The sequence below is a fragment of the Cetorhinus maximus genome, chromosome 22 (genome assembly GCF_964194155.1).
Source record: "Cetorhinus maximus chromosome 22, sCetMax3.hap1.1, whole genome shotgun sequence".
NCBI lineage: Eukaryota > Metazoa > Chordata > Chondrichthyes > Lamniformes > Cetorhinidae > Cetorhinus > Cetorhinus maximus.
The window spans coordinates 50,094,283-50,118,948 of record NC_135900.1 but is presented as its reverse complement, the minus strand read 5'-3'; the positions used below and the strand labels follow the sequence as shown (position 1 = coordinate 50,118,948).

At 47.4% G+C, this 24,666-nt stretch overlaps 1 protein-coding gene across 8 annotated transcripts in view; it reads left to right on the top strand.

Annotated features, from left to right (window-relative positions):
* The window catches only part of erc1b (ELKS/RAB6-interacting/CAST family member 1b), a 1,197,549-nt gene that overhangs the window by 216,250 nt on the left and 956,633 nt on the right, over positions 1-24,666 (top strand). For all 8 annotated transcript variants that reach the window (XM_078568271.1, XM_078568270.1, XM_078568269.1 and 5 more), the window contains one exon: positions 8,565-8,758. In XM_078568271.1, coding sequence (XP_078424397.1) covers positions 8,565-8,758 — 194 coding nt within the window. The remainder of the gene's footprint in view (positions 1-8,564; positions 8,759-24,666) is intronic.

Genomic DNA, 24,666 nt, shown 5'->3' with positions numbered 1-24,666 from the left:
AAATTTGTACCAAATTTTTAGCAGTGTGTTTGCTCCACTGACTGAACTATTAAAAAGAATGAGTTTCAATGGACACAGGAGTGTCAGAAGAGTACCCAATTCCACCAAGCAATTTAAGTTGCCCGTTGATGCCAGTGATGTAGGCATTGGGGCCGTACTGTTACAAGAAGATGAAAATGGACTTGATAAACCAATCGGGTATTTTTCACAGAAGTTGAATGTACAGTGGAGAAGATATTCAATGATCGAAAAGGAGACTTTAGGTTTGGTGTTAGGATTGCAGCATTTTGAAACTTACGCTGCCAACAATTCACCAGAAATAATTGTTCATACAGCCCACAATCCTGTCATGTTTCTGGGCAAGTTTCGAGACAGATTCAGATGGAGTTTATTAATGCAACCATTTAATCTACAGATTATACGTGTAGCAGAATGAGAAAATCTGCTTGCAGATGCATTATCAAGATTTGAAGCTTAAAGAGAAAATTGGGCATTTAAAAACCTAGATACTGGACTGAAATGATTTCTGTTGTACGAAGGATTTGTATACATATTGTTATGTTAATGCATGCATCTGGTAATCTAATGGTGTAAGTATATAGATAAGTAAAGGAGATAGTATTAGATGGGTTAATAAAAATGAAACTGTATTTTTAAATTATGATAGTTCGTTTATCAATAAGGAAGCTGTCAAGAAGATATAATGTTATTGGAATTTATTGTAAAATAGTGATGTGTGTGTGAGAGAAAGACTTATTTGGATTAAAGGCAGCTGGTCTGAAGGCTTTGGTGTATTGGAAGATAAGCTAGGTTTGAAATGTTAAGTAGGTATCAGCCTTTTGGCTAAGATCAAGTATAGTCGTGAAGCGATGGCTATAACCAGTCGAGCCCCATACCATGGGGTACGTAACACCGTTCGGGTGACGGTGAAGGACAACGAAGGAAGAACACCCATGGATCGGGCATTCTTCATCAAGCGGATCCTGTTGAAGGCGTGTGGATTTGAAGCGGAGGAGATCTACTCCCTGCAAGATTTCCCAAGCGCTTGATGTTTCGATGTGACTTCCAAGCGTGTGGCAGCTTGCGTCAAGTTCCTGAAGGTGTTCGAGGAGAAGATAGACCAGCCGGAGATGAAGATCCTGATGGTGGAGCCGCTCTTTGCTCTGCCGTTGCAATGGAACCGTGTGGTGACGGTGCATCTCTACAGCCCTTACGTCCCTGTCGCTGACGTGTTCACCTTCCTCGCCAGGTACATCGACCAGGTTGGGAGCTGCAGCGAGGCTGGAGACGCCTTCGGGATTTGGACATGCAAACACCAAGTTAAGGTCACGCTCAAGACCGATGGTAAGGGAGCCAGCTTCCACCCTCCTTCCAGCTTCCCTATCGGGGGAAGCCGTGGCTACCTGGTCTACGCTGGGCAGCCCAAACTTTGTCGCTCTTGCGGCAAGTCTGGTCATGGTCATGTGGCAGCCAACTGCAGCGCCGCCCTCTACAAGAATTGCAAACAGGAAGGGCACCAGACAAAGAACTGCAAACAGACTAAGTGCTGCAACCTGTGTGGCGAGGCAGGTCACCGCTACAGGAGCTGCCCCAAACGCTGCGTCACTTATGCACAGGCAGCCAAAGCCAACGAGGGGGAAGCAGAAGAAACGCTTCGTGTCACTACTACCAAGGACACTTGCAACACTCCAACCATCAAGGCCCCCAGTGAGAATAACGAGACAAAGGACACAGAGAGAGGTGGAGGAAAAGATTGAGGCAGCAGACAGCCAATAAACAGCACTGTCCCCTGAACCTCCCACTCCTCAGGAGAGCGAATCAATGGAGGAGGAGGAAGCAGCGGAAAATCAGCAGGGGGAGTGGCAGCTGGTGAAGAGAACCAAAAGGAAGAAGGGGCTAAGAAGGGTCCAAGCCACTTCCCAGACAAGTGGCAAGAGGCGTCTCCCATCCGACATGGATGACAAGGGCAGCTGCTCTTCGGACGAAGAAGGGAAAGGGCGGCACCTACAGAAGAAGTGGCAAAGCTCTAGGGAGTTGGAGGACGAGACACCCAAGTTCCAAAACATTGGAGACAATGAGGAGACCAGCGCACCCCAACTTTGCCCACAACCCGAAAAGGCCAGCGCACCCCAGCCCCAGGAATCTGGGAGCAGTGAAGCGCTCAGCGCACCCCAGCTCCGGGAAGCCGGGAGCAACAACGCCCCAGAGGGGGAGAGGATTGGAGAAGCTTCTCCAACAGAGGACATTCCAAATCCCGTTCTCTGCTCGAATCCCCAGATGCCACCTGAGCAGAACATTGCCAATGGGGAGGTTCAGGACAGTTTCCTCAGCCCATCCAAAGTGAGGCAATTTGTGAACACTATGGGTATGCAGGAGCAGACCAAAGGTCTGAGACTCTCAGAGGCAACAGGTTTGTGAAGAGACTAAATGCTTTAAAATGGGTGTAAAGATTGTATCCATAAATGTGCGTAGCATTAAATCTACTGCATGATGTGTTGCAACCTTGGACTACTTGCCAAGGTCAAAGCTGATCTGTTGTTTCTGCAGGAGTGTGCAATTCCGCACCTCAGCTCCTACAGGCAATGGTCACGATGGTGGTCCCATGGGCCATCGATCTGGTCGGGAGGAAATGACTCTCGTTCCTCCGGCCTGGGTATTCTGCTGCGGGGAGGCAACTTCACTGTCTCCGAGGTTAAGGAGGTGGTGGGCGGGCGCCTCCTCGTAGCAGACGTAATGTACAAGAATGCTCCATTCCGGTTAATTAACGTGTACGTCCAGGCACAAAGCAGCTCCCACGGCTGCTGGCGACCTCCAGGCCGGTCATTCTGGGTGGTGACTTCAATTGCATCATTGATGCGGCTGGACGATCCGGCAGGGCCGACAGCAGATTGGACGTTACATCCAGATCCCTGATGGAAACAGTTAAGGATGCCAAGCTGCGCGACATCTTCAGCAACCCTGCAGACGGAGCGCAGCGTAGATACACCTGGTCACGGCCAGACGGGTCCATCCGTTCTAGGGTAGACTTCCTGTTTGTGTCCTGTGCATTCGCAGTCAGATCCACCGACATCAAGCCGGTGTTCTTCTCTGACCACTGCCTCCTATTGGCTGACTGTCACTTAGAGGAAGACCAGAGGGTGGGCAGGGGGGCATGGAAGCTAAACGTGCAACTGCTGACCCCAGAGAACATTGAGGAGCGCAAGAGGGATTACAAAGGTTGGAGAACCGTGAAACCCCTCTTTGAGTCCCTGACACACTGGTAGGAAGCGCTCAAGGGAAACAGCAAGAGGTTTTTCATCCTCAAAGGCACCCAGAAAGCTAGAAAGGAACAGAGGGAAAAATTCCTGACTCCAGAAAAACATGCAGAATCTGCTCCAGCTGCAGTCAATGAGGGTCGATGTCAAGGAGGAACTCCAAGAGGTAAAGAGCCAGCAAGCTTCGCTCTTTGTCTCGGAGGCCTCCAAGATCATCTTCCGTTCCAGAGTCCGCTCCGTGGAGCAGGATGAGACGTGCTCACATTTCTTCTTCCAAAAGGTACTCAGAGAGAGCTCTGTGATCAGCAACCTGAAGAAAGAAGACGGCTCAGTAAAGTCATCGCAGTCCGACGTTTTGAGGATCAGCAAATCCTTTTACGCCGGATTGTATGACGTGAAGCCCACAGACAGCACGGCCTCCCAGTCCTTCCTGTCCTCTATGACGGAGGTCTTAGACGACAATACATGGGAGAGCCTGGACAAACTGCTAACTCCTGACGAACTGACTAAGGCCCTTGAGTCCTTCGAGAAGAGTAAAACTCCCAGAAGTGACGGCTTGCCGGCGGAGTTGTATTCGGCTCTATGGGACTGGATCGGCCCAGACCTGCTAGAAGTGTACGAGAGTATGCTTCTGGCCGGCAGCATGTCAGAATCCACGAGGAAAGGCATCATCACCCTCATCTACAAGCACAATGGGGGAAGGGAGGAAATTAGAAATTGGCAACCCATTTCACTGTTGAATGTGGACTATAAGATTCTGTCCAAGGTCATCGCTAGTTGGGTCAAGTCCGCTCTGGAATCGGTGATCCACCCTGACCAGACCTGCATTGTGCCGGGCAGGAAGATCTCTGACAGCCTGGCGCTGCTCAGGGATACGATTGCCCATGTGCAGGACGGGTGTGGACACCTGCCTCATCAGCCTTGATCAGGAGAAGGCCTTTGACAGAATATCGCACACCTACATGGTGGATGTGCTCTCCAAAATGGGGTTTGGGGAGGGAATTCGCAATTGGATCCAACTGCTCTACAGTAACATCAGTAGCGCAGTCTCAATCAATGGGTGGGGATCAGATCGCTTTCCTATTAAATCTGGAGTCAGGCAGGGCTGCCCTCTCTCCCCTGTCCTCTTTGTGTGTTGCATAGAACCCTTTGCTGAGTCCATTAGGAAGGATCCAGGCATAAGAGGAGTGACAATCCCAGGCAGTGGAGGCACACAGGTCAAAGCCTCCCTGTACATGGACGATGTCGTCATCTTCTGCTCGGATCCGCTGTCGGTGCGCAGACTGATCGGGGCAAGCGTTAGAAACTGGAAGGAGCGAGTGTCTATGGTGAAAAGAAAACTGGGCATGTGGGAGCAATGTTCCCTCTCCATTGCCGGTCAGAACCTGGTCATCAGGTGTGAGGCACTCTCGCTGTTGCTGTACGTGGCGCAGGTCTGGCCCATTCCAGACTCCTGCGCAATGGCGATCACCCGAGCCATCTTCCGCTTTATCTGGAGGTCGAAAATGGATCGTGTCCGCAGAGACGCGATGTACAAGCCTCTAGATAAAGGGGGAAAAAACGTGCCCAACATTGCCCTCAAACTGATGGCCACCTTTGTGTGTGGCTGCATTAAGCGGTGCGTAGACCCTCGGTACGTAAACACCAAGTGTCACTATGTGCTGAGGTTCAACCTGTCCCTGGTGTTGCGAAGGATGGGTCTGGCCACGCTGCCGCGGAACGTTCCAAGTAGTTGAACCGTGCCGTCCCACCTGTCCCTGGTGGAAAATTTTGTGCAGAGAAACACCTTTGACCACAAGTCCATCAGGCAATGTAACGTCTTAGAGGCCCTGTGAGAAAAGGAGAGGGTGGATCCTGTGGGATGGTTCCCCGAGCAGACTGTCAAAGTCATTTGGCAGAATCCCTCATCGCCAGAACTTTCCAACAAGCACCATGACGTAGCTTGGCTGGTGGTGAGAAAGGCCCTCCCCGTCAGATCCTTCCAACACACCAGGAGTCTCACCCCCTCTGCACGTTGCCCTCGAGGTGGCTGTGTTGGGGACAAGACTGTTGTTTCACCTCCTTGTGGATTGTACCTTTGCATAGAAGGTCTGGAGAGAGATGCAGCGGTTTCTGTCGAGATTCATCCCGAGCAGTTTTGTGACACAGGACTCTGTGCTGTACGGGCTGTTCCCAGGGACACCCACCGAGACAAACATCAACTGCAGCTGGAGGATCATCAACTCGGTGAAAGACGCTCTTTGGTCTGCCTGAAACTTGTTGGTCTTCCAGTGCAAAGAGTTGTCCCCGACCGAGTGTTGCAGACTGGCACATTCCAAAATCCAGGACTACGTGCTGAGGGACGCACTAAAGCTTGGGGCAGCCACCACAAAGGCGCAACGGGGAAAGGTCGCCGTCTCAGACCTTTCTGCCACAGAGCACCGAGGGGCTGGGAACTGTTTAGAGCCATTCGGGCTGTACAGCTCAAAATGAATGTCTGCATTGAATACTAATTGTATTATAATTGTACTGAAGCACCTCAGAGTGCAACATAATGTATGTGGATAACTCCAATACCTTTGTCTGATTGTCTGCATTGACTATATTGAAATGATTGTAATATTCATTGATTGTATTGATGCACCTTGTGATCTATGTATAAAAGTTGAACCTGATTGTACTTTTGTGATGGTGATTTTGAAATGGTTTGGAATGTTCTTCCAGATATTTTATGAATAAAGTACATTTTTCAAAAAAAAAAGTTAAGTAGGTAAACATGGGGGAAGTTTGGAATGTAAGGTGTCAAAGGACACTTGCATTTTTTAATCAACCAGACTAGCTTGAATTCAAAGGAGAGAGTGAAATATTACATCCAATCAGCAGAAATTAAGAAACTGCGTGTTCATTTTTCCCAAAGATTACTGGTAAAATTGGTACTATAATTTTTTATGATTAGGGAGGTAAAGGCATAGTGGAGAATTTTCTCCCCATCAGGTGGGCCGGTCAGGAGCGGGTGTGGGTGGGCGCGGAGCCAATTGCTGCCCACAATTGGCTGCTTGCTGCCATTTTATGTGGGTGGGCCAATTAAGGCTGTGTCACATGAGCTGGAACATGTTTATAAAATGATTTAAAAAATTTTATTAATGTAATAAACCCTTCATGAAACCTCATCCTGCCCGTAGATGAGATTTCATGAAAAATGCGAAGGCCGCCTGGGCTCTTCGCCTGCCCGCCAACCTTAAGGTTGGATGGGCAGCCCTTTCAGATTGGTTAATTACTTTACTTTAATAATGGCTTTGACGGTTCAGGTGTGCAGCTGACTCCATTGTGCGCCTGCTGAACCACTCCATTGTGCGCCTGCTGAACTAAAGATCAGGACGCAAGCCTGACGTCACCGCACGTCATTTTATGTGTCGGCATGTGGGGCCCATGGTGAAACAATGGGAATTTGCATTCAAAGGGGCACATATGTATAAAGAAGAGAACGCTGTGTGTAAAGGCAGGCACTTTAACATCCAACAAGTATGAAAAGCCTTCAGCGTCTACACCTCAAGCTGCTGTCTACAACGAACTGAAGTTAAGAAAGCTTACTTTGAATTGATAAAGGCAAAATATTGCAGATGCCGGAAATCTGAAACAAAAACAAAAAATGCTGGAAAAACTCAGCAGGTCTGACAGCATCTGTGGAGAGAAAGTCAGAGTTAACGTTTCGAGTTCATATGACACTTCAGAGCTAAAGGGAAGTAGAAATGTGGTGAAATATATACTGTTTAAGGGGGATGGAACAGGTGAAGCTGGATAGAAGGCCAGCAATAGGTGGAGGGAAAGGAGAGATTGCAAAAGATGTCATAAACAAAAGGTCAAAAGGTTGTTAATAGTGGCAGTACTGGCTAAAGAAGGTTCCAATGGTGACGTTAAGAGTGGAAACCTAATGTGATATTGGCTGGACCAGGGTAAGCACTCTGGAAAGTGACAGATGGTCTTAGTGAGGGTGCAGTGGGGGGAAGGGACAGTGGTGGTTATTTCCATTTTTTTTCATTGTTTTATCCCCAGGTTCTCGCCTATTCCCAATCTCTTTTCCCACCACTGTTCGGTGACTCCAGATTCTTTAACTCTCCCAAGATTCCTTCAGCTTGATTCCCTTCCTTTCGAACAGAAAATTAACACTCACAAGTATCCTGCTTGGTTCTTAACACAGAACAGTTCCTCTCTGTTTCTCCACAGCAGTGGCTGCTTTGTCTCCCCACAGCAGCAGCTTTGTTGTCTCTCTATGAGAAAACAGCTGTCGCTTTTCTGTGAGGTACTGTGTAATGGTGTGAAAATTGACTATTTCAAAAGGTTCCTGTTTGAGTTTCTTCTCCATGGCAACCAGATCACATTGGCATAAATCTGATCTGGGATGCTTCTGGAATTTCAAATTTTACCTCTAATGGGGACATTTGCAAACATAACCATCTTGTAAAGTCCAGCTTCGTAACACAGTTATCGTTTCTCCAGTTGCCTTGACCGATGAGTGTTGTGCCTGGAGACTAGTTGTTCACTCACTGGGTTGGTGACCCTTCATGTATGATTTGTAGGGCACTTGCTTGCCCTATAAGGACCTGACTCTGTTTGCCTCAAATGTTGAGATTGCTTGATGACCGAGACTTCTGCATTTGGATCTGCCCAGGGCATTTTTCCCCAAGAAGTGGGGTCCAACTTCTGAGATTGACTTTCAGTATGTCTTTGTACCTGAGTTTGTTGCATCCTGTGGTGTGGATTCCCATGTTCAGCTGGCTGTAGAATACCAACTTTGCTATGCAGGATTCCTCTATGCAAACCACTTGGCTGACAAAGCTGAGCTCTGATTAATATGCTTTTTATCAGATATGCAGCTCCTTGTAAGAACTTCAGTGTTAGGGATTTTGTCCTGCCACTTGATGTGTCTCACAGTAAACTAGTTGATTCATTTTGTATTAGTAACAGGAATATTATGCCATGTAGTATAGAGGATATTATTCTGCTGCTCAGGTAAATTCCTATTGGTCAATGGACTGATAGGAGTAAATGAAGGTGAAATTGCTTCAAACTGGTTCATCATCATGAATGTAAAGTGCAAATAAAGTGAACAATGTAACAAGGAGCTGAAAGGTACCCTCTGCAAGTCAACTGATGTTCAGAGATATCCAGAATTCATATATATAAGACAAATTAGTTCAAAGAACCCAACACTGAATTTAAGATTTGGAAAGTGTTTATCATTGCTCACAAACTGCAGCCATAATATGAGCTCTTTATATACAATCCATTTGAATAGATTTATTTGACTATTTTGCTTAATTTTACTTACAGTCTTTTGAGGCTACAACAGAAGCACGAGCCAGCACAAATCTCAATGACCGCATCGATCAATTGGAGAAGGTGGTGGCACAATATAGGGACGAGGCTAACAAAGCCCAAGCAGAAGTGGACAGACTGCTTGAAATCTTAAAGGAAATGGAAAATGAAAAGAATGACAAAGATCAGAGGATAGCAGAATTGGAGAAGTAAGTTTTTTTTGATGAACAAAGTAGAAATGGTTCTTTAATATCTTTGTTAGCTTTTCTTTATACCCGTGAACTTAAAAACATAATTTTACTCCTGAACATTATTTTAAGTATACTTTAATACTTACTCCAGTGTTTGGAATCCATCAGATTTTCTTCAATGTTTATAATGTATGTTTCAGCAGGCTCAGTTCAAGCATACTAAGCAAGGGCTTGGCAAGCAAACCCATCATAACTTTCATGTTCAGTAACATGTTTTGAACTGTTCACCTTGAATTTGAGTTGCTTGTTTTCAGTGCCCTTGAATTCCTCTTAATTTACAACAAATAAAACTTTTTCTTATGGGAACAATGATACCCTGGACAATAAAAGCTAAAATTAATCTGTGCTCAAATTCACCTTTGAAATGGAGCAGTCAAACGAGCCCCCTTTCCTTGACTAGCTAGTTGAGAAATCTGCCAAAGGGTTCTCCACTAATGTTTACCACAAGCCCACTTTCACTGGTCAATGTACACATTGGATTCCTAAAGTTCCATATCCTATAAGATGGGCCTGAGCCATTTGCTCACCATTTAAGCTTTATGCCGAAGTAGAGCATATTAAAGGTGTCCTGCAGGATAGTGGCTACCCTGTTTAGATCGTTACTTGCTGTATATCGTGCGAGCTCATGAATTAACCTAAGGCTGCCACTTCCAGTCCTGAAAAGTGCGCAGTCTACCTCAGATTACCCCTGAAGGGTAAGGTGTCTCAATTTGAGCAACAGGTAAGCTAGCTGTTTCATATTACTACTGTGCAGTAGCAACATGAGTGGCATTCTCCAGTAACAGGATGCTGGCGTTAAGCCAAAATGGATACTTAAAGCTACATTCATCCTTCTCACTTTGGAATATGAAGATTACGCGATGGTTCAAAACCGAGATTTTTTGCACAGAATGTGACCTCCAGTGGAACTTTTTGAGGGAATCTCAAATTAATTATATCGCTGGTAATTCACTTGTGTAAGTGCTAAAGTGTTATTTAGCATGGTAGTGTAGCAAAGACAATTAGAATGGCTTCATCCCAACCAAATGGTCATGTACTCAATTCCTTGAGGTTCTACTGGTATATGAATCTTGTTAAGGTAATTTCACAGAATCGTTAGAGCGCATTTGGCCTGTCGTGTCTGCACTGGTTCTCCAGGTGAGCAATTAACCTAGTGCTATTCCTGCAGTTTTCCCCTGTATCCCTGTACATTCTTCATTTTTCCCTCATGTTGTTATTGCTTCTTTTGCCACTTAGTTTAAACCTGTGCCCTCTCATTCTTGATCCTTTCATGAGTGGGAACATTTTCTCCCTATCTACTCTGTCCAGACCCCTCATGATTTTGAATACCTCTATCAAATCGCCTCTCGGCCTTCTGCCCTCTAAGGAAAACAGTCCTAGCTTCTCCAATCTATCTACATAACTAAATCCCTGGAACAAATTTCCTAAATCTTTTCTGCACTCTCTCTGATGCCTTCACATCCTTCCTAAAGTGTGGCACCCAGAACTGGTCACAATATTCCAGCTGAGGCTGAACTAGTGTCTTATACAAGTTCAACATTACCTCCTTGCTCTTACACTAGGTCACTGCATGCTTTATTAATCACGCTCTCAACCTGCTCTGCCACTTTTAAGGATTTCTGCACTTATACACCCAGATCCATCTGCTCCTGCAACCTCCTTTGGAGTTGTACCCTTTATTTTATATTGTCTCCCCATGTTCTCCCTACCAAAATGTACCACTTTACATTTCTCTGCATTGAACTTCACCTGTCACTTGTCCGCCCATCCCACCAACTTGTGATGTTCTTTTGTAGTTCTACACTATCCAAGCTTCATTTGAAATTGTGCCTTGTACACCAAGGTCTAGGTCATTAATGTATATCAAGAAGAGCAAGTGTTCCAACACTGACCCCTGTGGAACTGCACGACAAACCTTCCTCCAGGCCGAAAAACATCCATTAACCTCTACTCTGTTTCCTGTCATTCGGCCAATTTGGTATTCTTGTTCAAAAACAGAATTACCTGGAAAAGCTCAGCAGGTCTGGCAGCATCGGTGGAGAAGAAAAGTGTTGACGTTTCGAGTCCTCATGACCCTTCGGCAGAACTGAAGTATAGTTAGGAGAGAGGTGAAATATAAGCTGGTCTAAGGTGGGGGGCGGGGGGAGAGAGAAGTTGAGGGTGGGGTGGTTGTGGGGACAAGCAAGCAGTTTAGCCAGACGGAGGAGAGTAGTGGTGGATGGGGATTGTTCGAGCCTCTGTTCAAGGAAGTAGCTAAGGGCCCTCAGACCATCCTGGTGGGGGATGGAGGTGTAGAGGGATTGGACATCCATGGTGAAGAGGAAGCGGTTGGGGCCAGGGAACTGGAAATTGTTGATGTGACGTAAGGTGTCAGAGGAATCATGGATGTAGGTGGAAAGGGACTGGACAAGGGGAGAGAGAAGGGAGTCATGATAACGAGAAATGAGTTCTGTGGGGCAGGAACAGGCTGACACGATCGGTCTGCCAGGACAGTTCCGTTTGTGGATTTTGGGTAGGAGGTAGAAGCGGGCCGTCCGAGGTTGGGCGACTATCAGGATGGAAGCTGTGGGAGGAAGATCCCCATCCACCACTACTCTCCTCCGTCTGGCTGAACTTGTTCTCACACTGAACAATTTCTCCTTTAACTCCTCTCACTTCCTCCAAATAAAAGGTGTGGCTATGGGTACCCACATGGGCCCCAGCTATGCCTGTCTCTTTATGGGGTATGTGGAACATTCCTTGTTCCAGTCCTACTCCGGCCCCCTCCCACAACTCTTTCTCCGGTACATCCATGATTACTTCGGTGCTGCTTCATGCTCTCGTCGGGACCTGGAAAAATTTATTAATTTTGCTTCCAATCTCCACCCCTCCATCATTTTCACATGGTCCATCTCTGACACTTCCCTTCCCTTCCTTGACCTCTCTGTCTCAATTTCTGGTGATAGACTGTCCACCAATATCCATTACAAGCCTACCGACTCTCACAGCTACCTCGACTACAGCTCCTCACACCCCACTTCCTGTAAGGACTCCATCCCATTCTCTCAGTTCCTTCGCCTCCGTCGCATCTGTTCTGATGACGCTGCCTTCAAAAACAGCTCCTCTGACATGTCCTCCTTCTTCCTTAACCGAGGTTTTCCATCCACGGTTGTTGACAGGGCCCTCAACCGTGTCCGGCCCATCTCCCGCGCATCCGCCCTCACGCCTTCTCCTCCCTCCCAGAAACATGATAGGGTCCCCCTTGTCTTCACTTATCACCCCACCAGCCTCCGCATTCAAAGGATCATCCTCCGCCATTTCCGCCAACTCCAGCATGATGCCACCACCAAACACATCTTCCCTTCACCCCCCCGGCGGCATTCCATAGGGATCGTTCCCTCCGGGACACCCTGGTCCACTCCTCCATCACCCCCTACTCCTCAACCCCCACCTATGGCACCTCCCCATGCCCACGCAGAAGATGCAACACCTGCCCCTTCACTTCCTCTCTCCTCACCGTCCAAGGGCCCAAACACTCCTTTCAAGTGAAGCAGCATTTCACTTGCATTTCCCCCAACTTAGTCTACTGCATTCGTTGCTCCCAATGCGGTCTCCTCTACATTGGAGAAACCAAACGCAAACTGGGCGACCGCTTTGCAGAACACCTTCGGTCTGTCCGCAAGAAAGACCCAAACCTCCCTGTCGCTTGCCATTTTAACACTCCACCCTGTTCTCTTGCCCACATGTCTGTCCCTGGCTTGCTGCATTGTTCCAGTGAAGCCCAACGCAAACTGGAGGAACAGCACCTCATCTTCCGACTAGGCATTTTACAGCCTTCCGGGCTGAATATTGAATTCAACAACTTTAGATCTTAAACTCCCCCTCCTCCCATCCCCACCCCGTTTCTTCCCCCTCCTTTTTTTTTCCAATAATTTATATAGATTCTTCTTTTCCCACCTATTTCCATTATTTTTAAATCTACAACTAATACTTTGTTAGTCTTTCCACCCCACCCCCACTAGAGCTGTACCTTGAGTATCCTGCCATCCATTCTTAATTAGCACTTTTCTTAGATAATATCACCACCTTCAACACCTCTTTGATCCTTTTGTCTGTGACATCTTTTGATTATCTGCCCCTATCACTGCTTGCTTGTCCCCACAACCACCCCACCCTCAACTTCTCTCTCCCCCCGCCCCCCACCTTAGACCAGCTTATATTTCACCTCTCTCCTAACTATACTTCAGTTCTGCCGAAAGGTCATGAGGACTCGAAACGTCAACTGTTTTCTTCTCCACTGATGCTGCCAGACCTGCTGAGTTTTTCCAGGTAATTCTGTTTTTGTTTTGGATTTCCAGCATCCGCAGTAGCTTTTAGCTTTTTGTTTTTATCTTGATATTCTTGTTATTTGAAATGACCTTTTGGTTGGTCAGTCAGAAATTGTGGCAATTTAAGTGGGCAGTAGGTACAAGAAAACACTTATTTATTTGGAAACCTTATTCATTAATAATAAAAGCTTGCAGATTTAATTTTTGACTCAACTGTATGTTGTGAATTATAAAAGGAGGCTAAGCAGTAGATGATGCCGACAATGGAACTTGAATACTTTGATCCGTGAAGACGGCAGGGAAAGGAAAAGATTAAGATTAGGATGGACGATAGGATTTTGGGGACCTCTACTCTGCCTGGCCTTTTCCATTCTGCCTTTTGTTTGTTACCTCCAATACACCATCGTGTAGACTACCATGTTTTGTAACACATTTTTAAGTCTTCAGCATTTTGCATGCTACACATAAGGGAGTCTTAAGTTTCTATTCAAAAGAAAAGCAGAATAGGGTAAACGCTATTATTTTTACTGTTCTTCAATGAAAAATATTATCTTTTGATGACATTTAAGATATCATGGGCAGTTTAGCATGAAGCAGAAATGGTGGCAGGATGGGAAAACTGGCAAACTATTGCAGATATGAAAACAAAATGTGAGTAAAACTCAACAGGTCTGGTAGCATCTATGGAGAGAGAAACAGAGTTTAAGTTTCAAATCCAATATGACTCTTCCCGTGAACTGACAATCCTGGAAATAATGGCTTGATGATTGGCGGTGGGATCATGACCCAGGGGGAGGTAGGGAAGAAGTGTCTTAGGGTTGGTGCTCAGCCTTGCAAGGTAGATGTTGGTATACTAGACAACAACAGCACTGCCCTTGTCAAGCAGGTTTGATAGCAATGCCGTAGTTAGACCTGAGAGAACAGAGTGCAGCAAGTTCAGAAGAAGTCAGGTTAGAGTGAGTGAGAGGAGCAGAGAAATTAAGACCGTCGATATCATGCTGATAGTTACCAATAAAAAGACCAAGAGTGGGTAAGAGGCTAGAGGGAGGGGTCCAGGTGGTGGGAAAACACTGAAGGTGGATGGAAGGGTCCATTGGTCAGGGGAAACTCTGTTTCTGTCTCTCCAGATGCTGCTAGACCTGCTTGAGTTTTTCCCACACTTAGTTTTTATTTCAGATTTCCAGCATCCATAGTATTTTAGTTTTTATTTCAGATTTCCAGCATCCATAGTATTTTACTTTATTTCACACTTGCAGATTGTGTTTTATATTCTCCCATTTAGAAATTAAGATGGTAGTATCTGTCATTTGCATGTGATAGTTAAGTGGTAAAACTGATACTTAAGAAAATCACCAGTCAGTCTGTCTGTCTGTATTGTTTAAAACCTGACACGGTAACTCAGCAGATCTCAACAAGGGGTTGTTCTATTTCTAATACAGTCTTATAACTCTTGAAGTGGTTGAAGTTCAGTGTTGCACTTTGATGTGGAACTTCATAAGCTGTAAACCTGGGAATGCAGCTTAAACAGCTATTGTAACTGCTAGAATTTTTTTCAATTCATACTGACACAGGCAGGCCTTTTCTTAAAATTTTTAAACATCTGGGGATTTAAATAGCTTTACAGCCTACAGACCTTATCCACCCCTCACAAGCCTTTATGTCTCCTCCATAAATTTGTGACTCCCACACTGCGAGATGAGGCCCTTGCTACAACAAAAATGGGATCTGATTGTACTGAGCTCTGAGTTCAAATGGCTCTGCTGAGTTCGGGTTTCTCTCAAGTGTGAGTCATGCCCCACCCGCTTTCCCCTCCTGGCAAAAATGGGACCTGTTGGAAATGGGGATGGGACCTCCGAATCAGGGTCCTGTCAGCCATTTATCTGTGGAGTCGCCATAATTTAATAAAAATCCAGTCCATAACGTATGGTGTAGTGCAGTTTGCTTTTCACCTTTGGATGAATCCTTTATTGTCAAAGGAGATATTTGTGCAAAATAGAGTTGAGTGATAATCCAGATCTGGTTTTAGCATCATTAGGTTGGCAGAATATATGTTAGACTTGGCTTGAAAGAGCAATTGAAGATCAGATGGCTTGGTGGTGTCATTCTGCTTGGTTAGCTGTTGTTGATATTCGTTTTGGACAGCTTTTGGAAACTTTTATTTTGTTTTCCCTTCATCAGATTTTATTTTGACAGATTAAAAAATTCAGCAGCTAACCTTGTATTTGAGGCAAATGGAATTACTGTATGCGTAGTTTAAATTGCTTCATTGTTCTAGACATTTGTATTTTCATTTAATCTATTTTCTTGGTTCAACATTGTCTAGTCATAAAGCACTGGGAATGTAGGACAGATTTTCTTGTTTCTGCGTTTGAGGTTAATAGATTTATGCACATATTGAATTCAAGAAAAAGAAGCTGAATGGAATGCACAACTGCAAGTAAACTCATCTAACTTTCTGTACATTTAAACAAATGGATGGAAAGTTGAGTAGGTTCTATAAATGTCATGTATCCTCCTTGCCTAATCTTCTGTATTCACTAAACCCAAATGGTTCAATAGCTTCTGACATAGGAACAGGAATATCTGTCCCAATATTTATTTCTACCATTTCCCTCGTCTATTTTCTTTTTTCAAGCATTAAAGGCATGTTATTATCAGGGAGTTTTTGGTGAGCCTTTTTCTTTACTGAAGAAGGAAAGAAATGTGAAAATTAGTATTGTGAGAAGCATTATAATTGTAGCACCTACCAAGTATATTTCTCATGTTTAGTGTCAAATATTATGTTCAAGCTCTAATTCCTACAAACTAAAATGTGACTTTTTATGCCAAATATCTGGTAATGTAGCATTCCCCAGGAATTCAATAGAACATCTGTTTACTATAATTTTTCACTGAAATTGACATGAGACATTTTATGCTCTCCTACCCTCCATGTAAAAGAAACATAGGGAGAAATGTTCCTAGAATTGCACTAAGTACGGCAGCAGGCGGGTAAAATGAAGTCTTACTCGCTGACGAAAATGGCGGGTTTTCACACCGTATCTTCTCGAGCCCGCCTCGTTATTTATTAATTCCCAGGAGACACACAGTTTCCATGGCAGGTGGGCTCTCATTCACCCGCTTGCCATTACCCTGCTGTTGCATCACGCTGGCTGCCATCTTTAAAAGGCATCTGCCAGCAAAGCAGTCATCGCTACTAGCTCATCACCGCTGCTGGGAGACATGGCCAGCAAAGGAAAAAAGACTGCAGCCCTCCGCTTCAATGACGGTTCCCTCAAGCGACTGCTGGATGCCGTGGAGGCCTGACTGGATTTGCTCTATCCCCGCTTTGGCCGCAGGATAGGCAGCAAATTCACCAACCCAGCTTGGGAGGCGGTGGCAGCAGTACTCAGCGCAAATGCCCTGCAGAAGAGGACAGCCACCCAGTGCCGTATAAGGATGAATGATCTTCTCCGTTCCGCCAGGGTAAGTCACTCATTTCATCGCTCCCAACTCTCTCACTCACAAACTGAGCAGACACCCACAGGGCCCTCACTCACTGCCAGTGCAAGGGACATCACCATTCACTCTTTCACACACACCGGCATTGTCCTCATCCCATCCATGGGACTACTCACCACCCACACAGGCCAGGCAACCTTATCATCTGGCCTGGCAGGCGTCCTGATACACTCTCCCAATCTCTATCCATACAGGACAATTTGGCAGGAGGGAAAGGTTGCAGACAGGTGGAGGGATGCCGGAGGTCAAAGTTCTGACAGAATTCGAAAACAGAGTCATCCGGCTGGCTGACGATGACTGGGACCGGTCCTGTGCTGACGGTGAGGTCAGTGCTGCTCTACCACATGAGGATCCAACAGTGCAACATCCATCGGACAACAATGCCGTGAGTGATGTGTCCTCTTTCACAGGCCACTGCCATGCACTAATTATCTCCCCTTGCTTTCGCAGGCACATCTTCCAAACAGACAACAGAGTCCATGACTGAAGACCTCCAATCAAGCCCTGAAGGAACCCCTGAAGAGGAATCTGAAGGCACCCTCTCTGAAGTCCTGTCACAGCGCTCACCCACACCCTCCACCAGTGCAGAGAGACACACCTCGGTGGGACCTAGCTTTAGAGTAGCCTCAGGACCACAATCTGGTGAGCACATCGCACTTTCTGATCCATGGCAGACGGAGGTATGCACTTCCCAAGCCCCTGGCACTCAGAGGATCGCTGGAGGCCAGAACATTGCTGACTTCGAGACAGATGATGCACCTCTGGACTCGGTGATGTCACAGTTGCTGGAGCTGCAAAGGCAAGCTCGGGAACATCAGGAAGGGATGTTTGCTGTACTCCTCAGATTGCAAGGTTCGATGGAGGAGTCCGTCTGTCTTCAGGCTGAGGGGATAGCGCTGGCATTGCAATGCACTGTGGTCAACACTGGCACGATGGCGGCCGCCATGAAGGCCTTGGTCCAGGACGTCACTCCTGCACTGCAGTGTGGGCTTAACCCCATCGCTGATGCCATAGTTGGCTTCCAACAGTGGGTTCGCGAGAGTGACACTGGGCAGCTCGATCTCACTCCACCTACCCCTTGAGCCACAGAGTCAGCCTGGGGCACGTATAGGGAGGAGGATCAGCAGGTGCATTCTCTGGGGCCATCCACCCAGATGATTCTGGGAGTGACCAGCCCCACCAAATCCCCTCTTCCCGTGACCTCCACAGCTCTAGCTTCACAGGCCGAGGAGGGTGTCACTGCCACACAGCAGGACCCCGAAAGCAAGCTGGGGCCCACTGAGTCTCGGCCTTCCAGAGGACGCTTGCCAAAGCCATCACAGACAGGGCGTCACAGTCAGCATTCTGCCTCCATCTCTGCTGTGGATGTCCGGGGAGCACCAAGTTGTTGTTGTGGCATGGTTAGGAAAGTTAGGTAAAAATAGTTGCACAGCCTGGGCACGGGTGTTGATCACTTATACATACTGTTCACCATTGTCAATAAACTCCTAAGAATGTCTCCCTGCCTGTGGCGCCTTGTTCTGATGAGCAGTGTTCTTGTCACTCATATGTGAAACTTTTCTACAGAAGATAAAAGGCAGGTGTCTCAGTCCAGGGCCTCTTTCCTGTGCTCTGTGCAGCCTTCAGACCACAATGATGGTCCAGCCTCTCACTTCCTGGAAACATGACTGATACTTACACCTCGGCGGCACTGGTCACTGCTGCAAGAATGTAGTGGGCAGGCTCAACAGAGTTCTCTCGTACTCTCTGTGTGCTCTCAGTACCTTTAAGGTGGGGCTGGCCCCTATCACACCAGCATCTGCGACCAGTGATGCTGTGCACCAGCTCCTGAAGAGCTGAAGTGCTGAAGGCGGGCACAGCATCAGATGCGTCTAAAGTTTCATGGCTTCATTTGGAGATGGCCCTGATCATGAAGCGCAAGTGAGCTGCCCTCAGCCAGACAGGAGCCAGACATTCTTGGAGGCTAGTGAAGATATATGGAGCGTCCTCACTACATGTTGTCATCATCCTCCTGCGATCGAGCGACTATTTGGGCCTCCACTGTATCTCCATGACAGGAGCATTCTCACAGAGGGTATTGGCACTGCGATAAGCCAGACTGGAATCAAACGTTCACAAATGTGATGTGAGGGTCAAGGGGGATACCTCACTGCATGTCGTCATTATCTTCCACAAATCTGGCAGCTATGAGGGCCGCCCGAGCGCACCTGCCTCATCTAGCCAGTGCAAGATCCTCATCCCCGTCATCATCATCACCACCGAGGATCCCCTCACCGTCATCCCCTTTGGCGGCGTTCTCATTGGATGTGTGCAGCTCCCCCATCTCCTCCTCAGCAAGCTACTCCCTCTGTTGCAGCACCAGGTTGTAAAGGGCGCAGCAGACGATGATTATGTGTGACACCCTCTGCAGACTGTATTACAGGGCTCCACCAGAGCAGTCCAGGCACCAGAACCGCATCTTCAGCATCCTGCTGGTCTGCTCCACCAAGTTGTGAGCTGCTGCTTGAGCCTCATTATAGTGTCACTCTGCTGCTGTTTGAGGCCGCCGCACGGGTGACATCAGCCACGGCCTCTGCGGGTAGCCCTTGTCCCCAAGGAGCCAACCCTGCAGCCTTTGTGGACCCTGGAAGACTGCAGGGATCTGCGAGTGACTCAGGATGTAGGCGTCGTGCACACTCCATGGAAACCTTGCGCACACCTGCAGGATGCGTTTCTGGTAGTCGCATACCAGCTACACGTTCAGTGAGTGGGAGCCCTTGCAGTTGATGAAGTGCACCGCATGTAGCAATGGAGACCTGAGCACCACATGAGTGCAGTCAATCGCACCCTGCACCTGTGGGAATCCCGCGATCAGGGCGAATCCAAATGGCCCTTGCATCCTGGCTGTCCCGGTCCCGGGCGAAATGCACAAAGTTGTGTGTCATTGGAGAAGGTTGCATCCGTGACCTCATGGATGCATTTTGGTGGCGGATTGTGAAATCCCACAGAGGTCACCTGTGGAGCCCTGAAAGGAGCCACTGGCACAGAAATTGAGAGTTGCGGTCACTTTCACAGCCACTGGCATTGGATGCCCTCCATGTCCCCTTAGCGCCAAGTCCTGCAGTAAGTGGTAGATGTGAGCCACCAGGTGCCGAGACATGCACAGTCATTGGCGACACTGGCTCTCAGTCATCTGCAAGAATGGCAGGTGATGTCTATAGACCCTGGGTGTTGCTAGGCACTGACCAGCCACAACTCGCTGTTGTTCCGGGAAAGTGTGTGCGGGAGCCCCTGCTGCCTCTTCTTCATGAGGTTGCTGCTCCTGCCTTTGCATGGCCAGGAGCCTCAGTTGTTCTCTCCTCCATCTTCAACGGTCTCTGCAGCCAATCAGGCATACAGCTAGGTTATCAGGATCCACGATCCTGACATGGTTCTCCTGCAGCATGAAAGAGAGACACGTGGTTATCATAGCTATGCTGAGCACCTTTCCTGGTCTTGTGTGACCGGCGCTTAACATTTCCCAGAGAGTGCTGGTCACCTCTTGGATGGCCAGAGATGAGTACGCTGCATGGCTGCCCTGTCAACCTTCGACATGGAGGACACTGGTCCAAACCGGGATGTTGAGATTGCAAGGGGCTGTGAGTGCCTCCAGCAGTGACCAGTGTTGGTGAGGAGATTGTACAATGTGTGCAGTCCAACTGCTCCGCAGTCCAATAAAGTGGCAGTGGACTCGAAGCCTGGGGCAGGGGGGGCGTAAGGTTTGGAGCACTTGGTGGCTGTTTGGTGCCTCCACATTGCTTGCATTGGGGGGGCAGGCTAGGTGTCCCTAATGCATGGGACAGCGGTTGCCTCTGAAGCTGGCTAGCACTTGCCCCTGGACAACCCCCCTCCCCCCGCCCCCACCTCTCAGCAGTCGCCTCCAGGGCCAGACATCAGTTCCCCCGGCCCCCCTTAGGCCTGTAAACAACAGTCAAGCTGTGGAGAATGCTGCTGCTCAATCAACTCCTTTCCTGCACAGTGAAGGCCATCAAGTGCACGTTGCCTGCGTGCTGTTGTGAAGCACATCGATGTGCTTTCCTGCCCACGTGGATGGATGATATGGCAGGGTTCCAAGAGCCTGGCAGGATGGCCTTTTAATTATATGCTGTTGTATTACAATTAGCTCCCTGCCGACTGATGGCAAGAAATGCGGCCTGCTGTTGGCGGGCTGAGCAGACGATCGTGACCTGTCTTCACGTGAAGCGGGTCATGCCATGTTTTCTGCGCACGCCACCTATCATGCCCGCCGCCAGCAGGCTTGGAAAATTCCACGCATTGGCTGGATTTTAAACTCTCCCTGCAGGTTTGAAGGCTAGGGCGCATTTAAAATCCAGCGGTTGGTGTTCCTGCCACCTACTTGCTCACCCCTGACCTTTCTGAAATTTTACAGGGTCAGGGGAGGGGTTGGGCAGCCCGCCTGCCCTTGGGCCTATTCAGGCTCTGAAGTGGCCAATTAATGGCCACTTAAGGGCCTCAACCCATTGCCACTAGTATTTTACCTGAGGCAGGGGAGAGGCCCACTGGTTTTGAAAGGAGGGGACCTCCTTTGCAGGCTCTGAGGCAGCCCCCCAAAGATCATTTACCCCACCCCTTCACCCCAGCCTTTTGAACCCAGCCTCCCAACTCCCACCCCCGCCCCCCCCCAACTCTGATCTCTGACCCCGGTCCCAGACTTACCTGGGCTCCTTGGTGTGCTGGGACTGCCTGTAGTCACAGCAGTGGCCACTGCTTTCACTTAGCGCTGCTGAGACTACAGAACTGCCGGCCATCTCATTATGCTTGCAGGGTTATGTTGTTGCAGGGCATTCGTCAGGATCATGAGCGGGCTACCCCCTGACTTTTTAACAAGATGCCCTGTAAAATGCGACACATAAGTACTCATTATGGGGCTTTGGCTATAATCGACAAATGAGTTTTATTGAAAGTAAAAGTTAAGTATAAGCTAAAGACAGATAAGCAGATTTACTTGACTACAGAGTTCATGATTCATACATCTTCAGATACGAAAAATAATAAAACATGCGACACGAACTCTCTGAATGCCAAAAGATAGTTCTGGATGTGGAAAGCCATTCTATCCATCTTAATTCTCCACTCCAAGACCGTAAAACTCCTTCAATTTAACTTCCAATTGTTTCTTAAAAGATTCCAGGGTTTTATGCAAATAACCCCATATACTGATCACTCTGTGCAACTAATTCTCTCTATGATCCTTTGAAAATTGTAGTTGATTGCATTTTATACTTTTCCTATTTATTTCATTGTTATCCCTTTCCATTTTAGAAGTGCTAATTTAACAACAAATTCTGTTTAAGATCGTAAGGAGCTTCTCAATGGAGAAAATATCTGGTTCTGCTAGTGCTGGGGAGGGGAAATGGTTTCATCAGCAGTTGCAGGCAGTCTGGGTAGCAATGGAATGGTCATGAGGTTTGGCAGAACCGAAGTGGGGATCCTGGAGTTCAAAAGTATCGCAGTGAGATGTTTCTTTGATCTGCCATCACTGTGGAGCAAGAGTCTGGGACTTGGGAAAAAGTGCACCTAAATTTTTGCATAAATCAGGTTGAAGAGAGTTTTGTCTCATAGGCTTCCATTCAATGCTGACAGACATTTGAATTCACCTAAGGTGTGAGCCTTAAAATAATGAAAGTAATGCAAAATAACAAATAAATCATTGCACAGATTGGCCTTAGTTTTATCGTCCACGAAGCCCTGGCAACCTGACAATGGGTGAAAGGCTTTATTTTTAAGTGATAGAAACCGTCACAATGAGTTTCACAAAAAAGGAGGGAAAAGCTAAATTGAAGTTTCAAAAATCCATTCTGGTCAATGTTACTTTTTAACAAACGTGTAACTGGAAACAAATTTGCTACACAAATTAGTTGCTTTGAAAATGCTAGCCTGTGAGTTGATTCAATGATTTGAAATCCAATATCAATATTACAAAAATGTAGCTATTAAAGATTTATCATTTCGTTTTCTTCTTATTCACTCACGGGATGTGGACGTTGTTGGCTAGGCCAGCATTTATTGCCCATCCCTAATTGTCCTTGAGAAGCTGGTGGTGAGCTGCCTTCTTGAACTGCCGTAGTCCATGTAGTGCAGGTACACCCACAGTACTGTTAGGGAGGGAGTTCCAGGATTTTGACAGTAACAGTGAAGGAATGGCAATATATTTGTCAGGATGGAGAGTGGCTTGGCGGGGAACTTCCAGGTGGTGGTGTTCCCATGTGTCTGCTGCCGTTGTCCTTCTAGATGGTAGTGGTTGTGGGTTTGGAAGGTGCTGTCTAAGGAGCCTTTGTGAGTTGCTACAGTGCATCTTGTAGATGATACACACTGCTACCACTGTGCGTCGGTGGTGGAGGGAGTGAATGTTTGTGGATGTGGTGCCAATCAAGTGGGCTGCTTTGTCCTGGATGGTGTTAAGCTTCTTGAGTGTTGTTGGAGCTGCAAGGGGAGAGTTTTCCATCACATTCCTGACTTGTACCTTGTAGATAGTGGACAGGCTTTGGGAAGTCAGGAGGCGATTACTCACCGCAGGATTCCTAGCCTCTGACCTGCTCTTGTAGCCACAGTATTTCTGTGGCTAGTCCAGTTCAGCTTCTGGGCAATGTTGATAGTGGGGAATTCAGCGATGGTAATGCCATTGAATATCAAGGGGTGATGGTCAGATCCTCTCTTGTTGGAGATGGTCATTGCACAGCACTTGTGTGGCGCATACGTTACTTGCCACTTGTCAGCCTAAACTGGATATTGTCCAGGTTTTGCTGCATTTGGACATGGACTGCTTTAGTGTCTGAGGAGTCGTGAATGGTGCTGAACATTGCGCAATCATCAGCGAACATCCCCACTCCTGACTTTATGATGGAAGGAAGGTCATTGATGAAGCAGCTGAAGATGGTTGGGCCTAGGATGCTACCCTGAAGAACTCTTGCAGTGATGTCCTGGAGCTAAGATGATTGACTTCCAACAACCACAACCACCTTCCTTTTGTGATAGGTATGACTAACCAGTGGAGAGCTTTCCCCCTGAGTCCCATTCACTCCAGGTTTGCTTGGGCTCCGTGGTGCCACACTCAGTCTGTTGCTGCTTTGGTGTCAAGGGCTGTCACTCTCACCCCACATCTGGAGTTCAGCTGTTGTGTCCATGTTTGAACCAAGGCTGTTATTAGGTCAGGAGCTGAGTGATCCTGGCGGAACCCAAACTGAGCATCAGTGAGCAGGTTATTGCTAAGCAAGTGCCGCTTGATAGCACTGTTGATGACCCCTTCCATTACTTTACTGATGATCGAGAGTAGACTGATGGGCTAGTAATTGGCTGGGTCGGATTTGTCCAATTGGCTTTTGTGGTCAGGACATACCTGGGCAATTTTCCACATTGCTGGGTACGTGCCAGTGCTGTAGCTGTATTGGAACAGCTTGCCTAGGGGTGTAGCAAGTTCTGGAGCTCAAGTCGTCAGTACTATGCCGGAATATTATTCGGGCCCATTGCCTTTGCAGTATCCAGTGCCTTCAGCTGTTTCTTGATTTCACGTCAAGTGAATCGAATTGGCTGAAGACTGGCATCTATGATGCTGGGGACCTCAGGAGGTGCCGAGATGGATCATCCACCTGGCACTTCTGGCTGAAGATCGTTACAGCTTGCTTCAGCTTCACCTTTTGCACTGATGTGCTGGGCTCCCCCATCATTGAGGATGGGGATAATTGTGGAGCCTCTTCCTCCGATGAGTTGTTTAATTGTCTACCACCATTCACAACTGGGTGTGGCAGGTCTGCAGAGCTTAGGCCTGACCGTTGGTTGTGGGCTCACTTAGCTCTGTCTGTCACATGCTGCTTACGCTGTTTGGCACGCAAGTAGTTCTGAATTGTAGCTTCACCAGATTGATACCTAATTTTTAGGTATACTCCCCTGCAATCTTCATGAACTAGAGTTGATCCCCTGGCTTGGTGACAATGGTAGAGTGCTGGATATGCCAGGCCATGAGGTTACTGATTGTGTTTGAGTACAATTCTGCTGCTGCTGATGGCCCACAATGCCTCATGG